This window comes from Balaenoptera borealis, assembly GCF_965194805.1.
Source record: "Balaenoptera borealis genome assembly, chromosome: 3".
Classification (NCBI taxonomy): Eukaryota; Metazoa; Chordata; class Mammalia; order Artiodactyla; family Balaenopteridae; genus Balaenoptera; species Balaenoptera borealis.
This window is the reverse complement of record NC_138866.1, coordinates 61,609,655-61,622,117: the sequence shown is the minus strand read 5'-3', so window position 1 is coordinate 61,622,117 and position 12,463 is coordinate 61,609,655. Positions and strand designations below refer to the sequence as shown.

At 48.5% G+C, this 12,463-nt stretch overlaps 1 protein-coding gene across 1 annotated transcript; it reads right to left on the bottom strand.

Moving 5' to 3' along the window:
* Nucleotides 1-2,812: 2,812 nt before the first annotated feature.
* On the bottom strand, nucleotides 2,813-4,304 carry NKX2-8 (NK2 homeobox 8; the record flags this gene model as incomplete). Its single annotated transcript, XM_082385986.1, has 2 exons — nucleotides 4,043-4,304; nucleotides 2,813-3,369 (listed from the first exon to the last, which is right to left on the bottom strand). Exons 1-2 carry the CDS (start codon nucleotides 4,197-4,199, stop codon nucleotides 2,813-2,815), a joined length of 714 nt encoding a protein of 237 aa, XP_082242112.1. The 5' UTR covers nucleotides 4,200-4,304.
* Nucleotides 4,305-12,463: the final 8,159 nt, after the last annotated feature.

Sequence of the window (12,463 nt, the reverse complement as noted above, 5' to 3'; positions counted from 1 at the left end):
AAAATGGGTGCATTATATATGCCATGCATAAGGTCTCTGCGAGATCAGCTGTGAAAGTGCCTAGGACAATGCCTGGAACACAGTAAGTTTCAATAAAAGTTTGCTGAGTGTGAATCTGCCTTGTGATATTGGTGATGGGTGACAGGTATGAAATACTCTTATCTGGGGAGGGAGATTCTAACAGTTCTCACAGCTGCTGGGAGAGGCCTTGGGTTTAGCTTCCCTCAGCAGAGCCCTGGAGGAATTGATCTTTTAGATCAGAAAGGAAATTGACATTTATTATTTCCAGCTTATCACAGGTGTGAACAGAAGATAAGTGACAGCCTGATTCTCTAAAATGGATGGGTGGTGATGGCAGTACATTAATAACTCTCCCCTATGGCTTCTCCTCTCTAAAGGAAGGGGCCTAAAGGAAAAGGAGCAAAAGGAGGTGGGTAACAGTGTAGACATGAGGGATCCTGATGCTAATGCCATAAGAAATGTCTGCCCTTCTCCTGCCCAGGACACAGGCTGGATTGCTATGGCTGTGACCACCTCTCTGGGAAGCAAATAAATGGTCTTTCATATTGGTTAGACCTCTGGGTGAATCTGGTTGAGGACATGCTCTCCCAAAGAGCCTCCAGGGAAGAGTCTCTCCATAGTCCAGATCCCTTAGTCCCATGGGCCTCATATTTAATAGACTCTCCCTGCTTTGCATACCCCAAGTCCTACTTTCTCTGGAGCTCCAGGAAAGAAAAGACCAGAAACTGAACAGGTGGTGATTTTGCACTTTCTCTCCAATAATATTCAGGTCTTTGTCACCACCAAGAGCAGAGAATGAGAGCTACAAATCTTTACCTTCATTCTTGGAGAAACACCCCTTCAGGAGGAAAAGAGCCAAGCACCCAGCCAGCTGACAGCAGGGACACATTCTGAGCCCGGCCTTCTTCAGAAATCTTTCCCTCCTTTTCTTTCCCATCTGCTCTGCCAGGGCTAACTGGGAAGTCCCCAGGGCAGTTTCCAATATATGTCTTACAACATCCAGGCTCCCACACCAGCAATCATTTATTAGAAAGAGGTTTTATGATACAAATTTGATAATCTCCCAGGCACACTGGCACTGTTCTAATTGAAGTTGTAAGCCCATGAAATTCAAGCCCTTTGTCTTCCTGAAGGCCACAAGGTTTAAAAAGATACTATTGTCCACCCTAACACCCACTACATTGTCACCAGGGACTGATTAAACAGAGTCCTGAATCGGAACAGTGCGGATTTTGTCTAGGTCCTTTTCAGGCCTGACAATGCCCTTTTCAGTTCCCAAGACAAAAGGAGGTTTAAGGATCGAGATTCTTCTAAGATAACCGCATCCATATGGAAGGCAAGGTGGCCAGCAGCTGAGACCCAAACGCCCCTCTCCCTTCCCCCTCTGCCCTCCTTTCTCTCTCCACCCCCCAAAATCCCAGGTGATAACACTGCCTCAGCTACCCACCCCCTACCTCCTCCTTCATTTCCTCCTGGGACCAGAAAGCTAAAGCCCAAAAAAAGACCCAATGCCTACTCCTCATAGACCTCATCGAGCCCTTACTCCCTCCCCTGGATCTGATACCCAAGACTGATCTTTTCACTCGAATCTCCCTTCAGTGGCTGGCAGAGAGGAAGGTCCTCACTCCTCTGAGAGAGTGACCACTGCATGGGAGGCCCTGCGGCTACTGATACCGAGGGGATACCCAAGCGAAGAGCAGTTACAAACCCGAAGAGTAGAACACTAGGTCCCCCACCCGGGTGTACACTGGGACCCTGGGTGAAATGAGACCGACCAGCGGATCCCACACCTATGTCAGGCCCCCAGGGCTTTCCTCCCTCCGCTGGCAGCCCTGAACTGGGTCATTCCCCGCCACCTTTTAATTTCTTCACCACGTCATCCACTCCCCATCCCACCCTGGCCGGGTGTTACACCAAGAAGAGGCAGAAAATCACAGCTGCCAAGTGAGGCACTCGCAGGCTCAGCTGGGGGTTACAAGATCCCCGCATACTCCTCGGGTCCCTGGGACCTCGCTGCCGCACTCCGGAAACGAGTGGCCAGCAGTCAGGCCTGGGCTGCTCCCCGGCGCAGCACGCTCAGCCCGGGCCCCGCTGGCGCTTCTCCGGAGAATCCTAAGGGAGAAGCTCATCACGCCCTCTCGTTATGCCCTGTCGTGGCCGACTCGGTTGACCTTTGGTGTTAGAAGCTCCAGCAGCTCCGGGAGCCCAGAGGGGGGCTCCGTCTCGCTTCGGGGGCAGAGCCACCTCCCGCTAATAGATACCCCAGAGGTGCCTCTGCTTTCCCTTCCCCCCTTCCCCCAGTATCTTCCTAAAGCCGTGTGGGGACTGCGATCTGCCCTTCGGCCCAGCTCGGGGTGGGCCTTAACTTGGCCGGTCAAGGAGTGGGCCGGCGCCCCGAACTCCGGTCGGGAAAGCACAGCTCGCACCTACGTTCCCGGCAGGCACGCAGGGGGACCCAACCCTACACATTTTATTCTCGCACCGCAAAGAGGAAAAATACTCTATTTCTTTTAAAATACGTCGCTCCCCATACAAATCGCTATTTTAAAATGTACAAATAAGGTTCAAGCAATAAAATCTAGCTCTGGGGCTGGCGGTCGAGGGAAGAGGAGAGGGGATATCTTGGCGAGAGTTCCGGGTGCGCTGGCTGACGAGGGCGGGGCAGGGGACCCCCGCGTCGAAGGAGGAGGGGCCCGGGACGCGCTCCAGGTCTCCGGCTGTAGCCCCGCTCCGGCCGCAGAGCGCACCCCAAGTCCGGCGTAGCCCCAGGTGCCCGCGCCCCGCGGCTGCCTCACCAGTTCCAGGAGACCAGGGCCGGGGGCGCTAAGTGCTGGTAGGCGGGGAAGAGGCCGAACGCCGAGCCGGGACCGAAGGCGGTATAGCCTGGCAGAGGGCAGGCGGCTGCCGGGGGCGCGCCGCTCTTGTCCCGGGCAGCGGCCGTGCCCACCTCGCCGCTGCCGCCGCACGGTTGCCCGTCGCGCACCAGCACGGGCACCACCACGCGGCGCAGCAAGCCGGGCGCGGCGCGCACCTCGCCCGCCGCTGCCAAGTCGGGCGCCTCCGCGGCTCCCGGCGCGCGCGCGCGCTTCAGCTTGTAGCGATGGTTCTGGAACCAGATTTTGACCTGCGTGGGCGTGAGGCGCAGCAGGCGCGCCAGCTGCTCGCGCTCTGGCGCTGACAGGTATCGCTGCTGCCGGAAGCGCCGCTCCAACTCCAGCGTCTGCGCCTTGGAGAACAGCACCCGCCGCTTCTTTCTCTTCTCGGCGTCCGAGCCCGGAGACGCAGGCCGAGCGGACGGCCGCTGCGACGAGTCCCGCGGGCTGGCCTCTGGGCTGCTCTCGTCCGAGGCTAGGGACGCAAAGAAGACACGGCCTGGTGAGACGCCGGCCCCTCCGCGGGCCGGCCGCCTCTCGCGTGTGGGCGCCGACCCACTCGCCCGCGGCTTTTGGGATGAGGTCATTTCCTTCCCTGGGCCCATATCTGAACACCCAACTCTCCGAATTCGATAACCTTTTACACCACAACCTGGGACCGCGCCCCCAAAGAAACCCGCCCCGGGTTAAAACAAGTCGGCCCTGGTCGCTGCGCTGGCAGACGAATTCACTGCAAGCTGCCTCACCAAAACGGGCCACTTCCAGGTCGACTGCACTGCGGTTTGCCGAGGGTTGCAAAGCCCTGAATCCAGGCTCGCCAGTGCTGCCCATCCCAAACCGAGGCCGGGAGAACGTGGCCACTGTTTCAGGCACTTAAGGGCGGTGTCTTAAATATTTAAATATTCTGACCCCTAGAAACAGAATCTCAAATCCCGGGCGTTAGTGTCGGGCGCAGGGATCTGATCTCAAGATGTGCCAACTGGCAGAGGGGTTTGAGGAGGACAGAGCCTCTGGGACAGACCGACACTGAGGAAACCCAGACCCTGGGCTGGGGTTTCCGCTTCCCAGCCCCGCGAGGGCCGGAGGCTTGGCTCTGCGCTCCCCACTTCCCTCGCCTCCACCCCTGCCGCCGTCCACCGCTCACTCACAGGGGTAGTGGCCGCGCTCCGATTCCAGCCAGGTGGCGTAGGGGCCGGGGCCGGGGGCGCGTAGCTCGGGCTCCCGCCTCCGCAGGTGCTGCGCGTCCTGCTCCGGTAAGTCCAGGAGCCTGCGCACGGTGAAGCCGAGGCGTCCAGAGGTAGCCATGGCCGAGGAGGGGAAGGAGGCGGGGGCAGGGCAGGCTGGGAACCGAGGGGCGGCCGGGGACGCCGCTCCTATGGGTGGGCGTGAGAGGCGCACGCCATGCACTGGCTGCCGAGATATTAGGGCATCTACCGTGGAATCCCTGTTTATATAAACAGCTCTTCCCACCCGGGCGAGGTCCGGGACTCCCGAGTGTCAAGTACCTGAATGCGTGCGGGACCAAAGCCCCGGCGAGCCCGGAAGGTGCCACCTCCGCCCCCCGCCCCGCCCCGCCCCGTCCCCCGCCCCTCGGGCGCCCCGTTACCTCCCAGAGGCAGCAGGAAGCAGCCCTTCGCATTAGCGATTCTGTCTGATTAGCCCAAAGTGGGGACAGATAATGGGGATTGTTGCCAAAGAATAACATCTTGGGTGGCGAGCGGTGGCCACCGACCGCCGGTCCCAGCTTCCTCCTCCTCCTCCAGGGCTGACGTCGGGCCTGGCCCCGCGGGAGCGCTGGGAAGGGCGGGGGCGGCATGGGTGGGTTTATGAGCACCCAGGAATTTATTCCCTGTTTGCTTTATTCCTCGAGCTTGTTTGCTGGAGTGTTCGTTTCCCGCAATTATCCGTAAAGTGATTTACAAGACGGCGTTAAACTCTGGCGGGCTCTCTTTTTCTTTTTGGTTGGGCCCCTCTGAGGATTCAGAGGCGAGAAGTTTCAGGCGGGCACAGAGGAGTGGCTTCGCCCCGCCGGCGTCTGTGCCGAGGGTTTTGAAGGCCGCTAGGAACCTCTCATACCCCAAACGTCTCCCACAACTTCAGGGGTGCTGGGGAAGGGCTGGCAGCATCCGGGGGGCCCCAGCTCGGCGCCGGTTGCTCCGGACCAGCAAAATGGAGGCGGAATTAGGCCAGACTGTTCTCCCAAGTGCTAGCCTCGTTTTCCTCCTCCCGCCAGGTGGCTGGCCTTTGCGGGGCCAGGCCCCCATCTAGGCCCCGTGGGCGGCGGCGTTTCCAAGGGCGGCCTGCGAGGGAGTTGCTGCCTCCTTGGCGTCGCCAGGTCCCCTGGCGCCACTTGTGCGCCTGGGTTCCGTAGCCTCAGCGTTAGGCTGGGGGCTGGACATGCAGGCCTCGGGTGACTTGGGCTCTCCGCTCCGCCAAAGCTGCCCGGCCTGGTCTGGTAAGGGACCGATTGCGGGAATTAGGACTGCGCCCGCCGGGCAGAAAAGACGGCCTGCCCGGGGTTTCCCGACATCTTCTAGTTCCCCACCCGAAGAAACGATCCGGGTAGAAGGTGCCAGGAGCCGGTCAGGGCATGGAGACGTTTTGTTGGCCCGTGGCTTCGTGGTGGCCACGCCTCAGACTAGGGCTGAGAGAGCGCGCTTCCAGCGGCCTCTCCTCCTGCAGCCAGTGGTTCGGGTAGTAGGTTGTTGGATTTCGGTGAGGGCCGCGGCACTTGGGTGGCCGCCCCTGAAATCCTGGCTCCACCTGAGCTGAACCCGGACCTGCCTCCCGTGCAGTTGCTGCTGCCCCGCCCGGCCCGGCGCACCCTCCCCAGCAGCCTCCCTGTCAAGCGTGCCCGAGGCGCCCGGGGCTGTGCTGCGCGCTGGGTGGTCGGGCGGAGGCAACCCCAATACAGGCCAACTGCTAGGCCGCGGACAAAGGGGAAATGGAGCTCGACGTCCCGGACCTGTTGGAAGCATTTGTTCCAGTCAAGATTTTGCATTTGTTCAGTGCGAAATAATGCGTGATTGACGCCTGCTCACAATGCGCTTTAGCGCTCCGGAATAAATCGGAGCTTGTCCTGTGTTGTCATGGTTTTCAATGGGGTTCAATGGGATTGGGAGCACGATCGACTCTGCTGGCCGTCTCTCCGCGGTCTCGGGAATAGATTTATTAGTTACGTCTTTTTAAAGAAGATTAAATTGAAATGACTTGGTTGTCCTCTCTGAGATGGGGCGGAGGAGGGAGCAGGGGGTAGATGGGGGACGGCAGAAGCCAGAAACCCGATGCCCACAGTGCCCAGCACCCAAGCTCCAGCGTCCTAGAGGTTGGGCAGGTCACAGACCGGCGCAGGGCCTCGTGGACTTCTCTCTGGATGGTGCCCGATGCCTGGCAACCTCTGCCAGCCCGTCTCCTGAGAGAGGTGGAAGGAAGGCACCGACAGAGACTGTCCTAGGCAAGTATTAGGACAGACTCCCAGATTCGAGTCTGAACTTCGAGGCTGTCTCAGGTTAGAAGGAGCTCTGGCCTGGGAGTCACTTGGCATCCCCGCTCGGTCCCTAACTAGCTCTAATCACCTCATCACTCTGAGGCTCTTTTTTTCATCTGAAACAGAAGAGAATACATTTACTAACTTCTAAGGACCCTACCAATTTTATGATTACATCTCTCTGGAATTTTTCTAAAACCATCTTCATTGTATTAACTAGCAGAGTTTGGTCTCCCTCTTCCCTCCCCTTCTAGACCTCTCATCCCCAGGACTCTGGCTCCACACTCTCCAGAATGTTCTAGAAGAGGATGTGACTGACATCTTTTGAGTTTCCGAAGGACCCTCCACAAGAGTGGTGAGGGGTAGATAATTTTGGAAAGAGAAACAAGTCAGGAGAAGCAAAAGAAGCGTCTTTCCTGGAATGACTGACCTCTCTTAGCCTTTTAATCTATTTAACATCCTAAGCCCACACTAATGTGTAGAAATAAGTAAATGGCACTCTTCAGTTCTTCAGCATCAAATATTTGCAGAGCTCTTCAGCATCAAATATTTGCTTTTACTCTTAGTATTTGGCTACCAAAGAGGAGATACATCCCCCATCTAGCAGTTGTGCTCTAGGAAGGACCTGTGTCTGGGATTAGCTCCAAATATTACTTCTAGCCTCACCTTCCCCAATCTGGGAACAGTGTTCCTGGGCCCCAGTCTGTGTTTTGAATGTCCCAGGGAAACTGTACCTGCTGGTTCTGGAAAGCACTGCAACTTCCCTGCTTCATCGTGGACTCTGCACTCGTCCAGTCTTCCTCTCAACTCTGCTCTGGGACTGTACCTAAATTATCTCCAAGAGCCAGAGCCTGGGGACTCCAGGAGCTATTCCATTCAAACCATGCCTTCTGAAGAAATGCAGGAAAGAAGGGGGAGAGCCAGGATTATTAGACAAAGGTGCTTTTTTTTAAATTGCTTCTTCACATTGAATAAGCTCAAAGACATAGGAGGAGAAAATTATTTTGATATTGAGTCAATAGAAAAAAAGGTAGTCAAGATATTAATTTTTATACACATTAGAAATATGCCTATGAATTGCCTCCAAATCACAGGTAAACATCTGACTGGATATTCTTTCCAGGTTTTAAAATATTGTTTGGTGCTCTGGACACTTGAACTTATTTTGAAACATAGCTTGTGAATATTATTATTTAATTAGATAAGTATTTGTTTCTCTGTAATTGGTTGTAGTGCATCTCAATCCCAGTAAGAGTTTTTAATCTTAAGGCATCTGTGCCATAGTGAATATATTTAAGCAGTCTGCACTAATCACCCTTTCAAAAGTATTATCCAAGATGATCATCACTGCTGCGTGCTTGAGAATTTAAGACTAGAAAATTCTGAAATAAAACTAAAGTATCTGGATTTTTAAAACATGATTGCATCTATATCTTGCATTCCGCTTTTAAATCCTTCCATTTTGGTTAAGTGTTTCACAAAATCCTGCAAATCTATACAGTCTTGAAGAGAGGCAACATTGCAAATTCCCCTTGATAGATGGAGGGCCCTCAACTGCCAGGACATTTTTCTTTGCCTCACAGCAACTGCTCTCCCCTTTTTATCAGTGTTCTGGTTAAAATAGCAAAAGGAACATAAAAATGCGCTTTTGACATTTCCAAGAAGAAGTGAATGATCTTCATTGGCCTTAGGATGGAAAGAAAAGGCAGCATTTAAAATCAGACCTCTTTGCCTTTCCTTCTGAAAACTACTTGCCATGAATAAGTAAACATTTCCCTTTTAATGGTTAATAATCAATTGCTTGGCGGTGGTCCAGGCCTGGCTGCAATTCTTTCTTAGTTGTACTGATGATATATAAACATGGGACAGGGAACAGCAATTACTTTCAGACTGGGAATTTAGTACATCTTTGAAATGGGCTTTAGATTTTATTGTTTAATGTCAAATGACAAGATTTGAAAGATCCCACCTTAAATTCCTTAAAATATTGACTTTACATGGACTTTTTTGTTGTGCTTGATCTCTAGGAGAAAAGTTTTTCTGTCCAAATGTTTATCTAGTTGTTTAGTTATATACATGAAAAAAAAATGTAGGGGGTAAAATGGTTCAATGAATTAAAAAATAAATGTATTTAATTAAATATAGTCTCCATTTCTTAAAGAGCTAGCAAATAACTTTTTTATTTTTCAGCTAGTTTATTAGGTTATTAAATATGTCTGGTCTTTCCCATGACTTTGCATGGTATAAGAGTAGCTGTGATAGCATGGAGTGTAAATTGTCAGAATAAAAATAATAATACACTTTGGGGAGGGTGCCAAGTCTTATTTGTCCAGAGCTGAACTTCTCATTTTTATCTAGTCTTTTCTTTTTAAAAAGGTAACAATTTATACTCCTTTGCTTGACTGATATAGTTATAATTTATATAATACAGAACCCTTACTGTGTTTAAGGGTCCAGGCCCTAAGTCACATTTAATGTCACACCCAGACACTGACAAAGTAGACTGACCCCAGGAACATATTTTCTGATACTTGCCCCAGTACCTCACAGAGGCCTGCCTACAGGGCATGCTTATAACCAGCAGCACTTCAGTTCAAGCCAGTTGTTATTATTTTTCCTTAAATTATCCAAGCATTATAATGAGGTCTCTTTTTTAATATACCTTTACTTTGTCCGAGATTAGCTTTGGGATTTTAAAAGGGTTGCATTATTAAGATGAGATACTATTTGTCTTATTTGACAGCAATTTGAACACTAAACCAATTATTATTCTGGAGGAGTATCTGTTAATATTTGCTGAAAACAAGGACCACAGTTTCTCAGAGAGCTAAAGAATCAAATACTCCATTTTCTTATCAGTGATAATGATACATCAGTAATAAAATATCACTTTATGTTTTATACATTTGAGAATGTTTACAGTGTGCACTCACCCTTGTTATCACATCCTGAGTCAGGACAGATTACCTAGAAGAAGCAAAGCTTAAGGAGAAACTTGAAGGCAGACAGACTGTGATATCCCTAGAATTGAAGAAATTAGAGAGGAGAATGAAGAGGACCTAAAGAGGAGAAGGAGAGTCTATTGTAATAGAAGGTGTTAGAAAAGAATGATTAAAAGGTGAAAGAGAAAGAGAGCCTGTGCTAGCTTAGAGCTACGGGTTCAATTTGATCTCATCAGCTCAAAGAGAAAAAAATGCCTGAACCAGAAAGTTCCAATCAGTAGTGGCTTATATATTCTTCCCCAAAGTCTTTATATTTCTAAAAATTAATGACAATAGCTTCCAGTGTAAGATGAATGAATCCTGAGGATGTAATGTACAACATGGAGACTATAGTTAACGGTACTGTTTTGTATATTTGAGAGTTGCTAAGAGAATACCTCTTAAAAGTTCGTACCTCAAGAAAAAAAATCTGTAAGTGTGGTGATGGTTGTTAACTAAACTTATTCTGGTAGTCATTTTGCAATATATACATATATCAAATCATTATGTTATACACCTAAAACTAATACAATGTTATATGTCAATTATATATTTTTTAAAATGACAATAGATAAATGTCAGCTTTTAAAGCATTTCAAGTTTTTCCAGATTCGATTTAGTTCACTCTGAAATGTTCCTTTGGAAAAAATCTTTTTCCCTCTTCCAAGAGGAGGCAAAAGTACACAACAGGAGCATGAAATGACAACCTCACAGGAATTTCCTCATGAAAAAAGGAAAAGAGCTATGTATGTTTACTGCAGTCTCTGGAAATCCCTTAGCTAGCAAAGGTGGCTGTCTTTGTATTCTTGATTAAATGGGTATTTGCACTGAAGTCACATACCACACAAAGGAAACAAAACAAAATAAAAATGTCCTTCGTGTTCTGTTTTTCAATCATTTGTGTGAAGGAGGTTCTTGGCCTTTATCACTGTCAGTGAAAAGTTCTTCACTGGAAGGAGACATTCCACTCACCCTGCTTCTTGTACACAGGGAGCTTACCATGGAAACTACCTCTGTAGCCATCAGACAAATATACAAATGACAAAGCTCAACACTGGGCATTTTAGGTTTGGCTTTATCTCAACAACAGGATATGAGGAAGGGTGCTTAGAATTTCTTGAGAAATTTATTGTTCTATTTGTCTTTCTCTGAATCTTAAAACCCATAAACTGGACTTATTCAAGTTAGGAAACAACTAAGAAATGACTTTATCTGAGGGATTCTGATACTAAAATATGTATGCTGTATATTTAACATAACTATGTATAGTAAAGCTGCACTTTTTTAGATGATTATTTAATGACAGCTTGAGTATCCCCAAGATAGGAATGTCATCTTTAATATACGTTTATATTTTTTAATGGCTTATGACCTTTAATTACCTGAAAGGAAAAAATTTCTTCTACTGAACAAGTTTTTTGTTTGGTTGTTTAACAAGATCTATCCTGAACTGTTGTTGATTTATCCCTAAAATATTACATTTTGCTTTGTAACGTGGACCTGAAGAAAGTTTTTAAAACAGTGCTTCACAAAAATTATATTGTATTTTTTAAAATTCCATCTGCTTGTCAAGTTCTCATTTAATTTAGAACCAATCCCAGGTCATTCCCTTACAGTTTTCATCAAGTCTGTTTCCAGCTTCCCTCAGTCCATGGTCCACGTGAACCAACTGTAAAGACCATCTGTGGCTGACGGTGTGTTTCCATTGCTTGTTTTCTTTACCAGTTCTTCACATCAAACCAAGGCAGTTCACAAAAACTAGCTTGATATATATTCCTGGATGGCTAGGGCATCAGGAGCTGCACACTTTTTTGGATATGTAATTGGAACTCAGTTCTTGCCTTAGGCAATGGAGCAGGTGTGTGTTTGGGTGGTTTGTGTTGTGAGAAAGAAATGGATGTAGAGCACAGAGAACTCTGCTCAATACTCTGTAACAACCAAATTGGGAAAAGAATTTGAAAAAGAATAGATACGTGTATATGTACAACTGAAATAACTGAACCACTTTGTCGTACAACTGAAACTAACACAACACTGTTAATCAACTATACTCCAATATAAAATAAAAAGTTTAAAAAAATAAAGTTAACTTCGAGAAAAAAAAGACTGGATAGGACCACTGGAGGGGAAAAATAAGAAATGGATGGCTACACATTGGATTTTAGTTGCTTCTTTGGCTTTGGCTACTTTTTAAAAAAGAAAGAAGGAAAAAAAAAAACCAAACAAGGCTTTTTTCCTTAAGCAAAAGGATTGGGCTGTAAAACAAATTTAGAGGGGGGAAAATCAAAGAAATAATATGTATGCCTAAAGTTAGAATTCTATTTCTTACATATTATTAAAATGACTATTAAAAGTGATGAACTTCGTGAAACCTCAGATGCCAGAATGCAGGGGGTTATACAATACAATTGACAGGTCACCTCTGCGGAATTTAGTCCTCTGGTTTCTTCTATAGTAAAAATAAAATAGAAGCCACCCAGGTTTCAGGAATTATCATCTTAATCATTTCTTTTATAGAACCACTACGAAAAGTACATGAATATCTCTTTTTATCATGTACACTCATTTTTCCATTATTGAGATTTTCTATTATGCAAATCCTAGAGAAGCCAAATCCTAGAGATTTTCTATTATTCCAGTCCTAGTAGGTTCCTGATTCCCCCCATCAGCTGATTGGTCACAAGAACATTCCCAAAGGGCAGGCAGCATAGAGGAGAAACTGCTAGCGTCTAAAAGTGAATCCAGATGTTTGCTGTGAATGGAGGTTGCAGTTGGGCAAAGGGAGGAGAAAGTGAGAGTGAGTGCCTGTGTCAGCTTGGTGATCACCCATCTCCAACCAGCCCTGGCTTCTACCAGCTGGAGGTTGGTAAAGGGCAGGCCAGTGGCAGGGAGTGGGTTTTATCACCTCTGGAGCAGCACACGGGGACCTGTAGAGGAGAAAGGGTGGTTTTGTTCAGATGCCAATTAAGGGACCCAAAGGCCTGCAGCATTTCAAAAGTCCTTGTAGGGAACAGAGACTGATTTCTAGGAATCCTCTGTGATTTGTTTTTTAGCAGCATCTCAGTGACTAGCAGAGTGTGATTTCATCTTGTCTAAGTTGT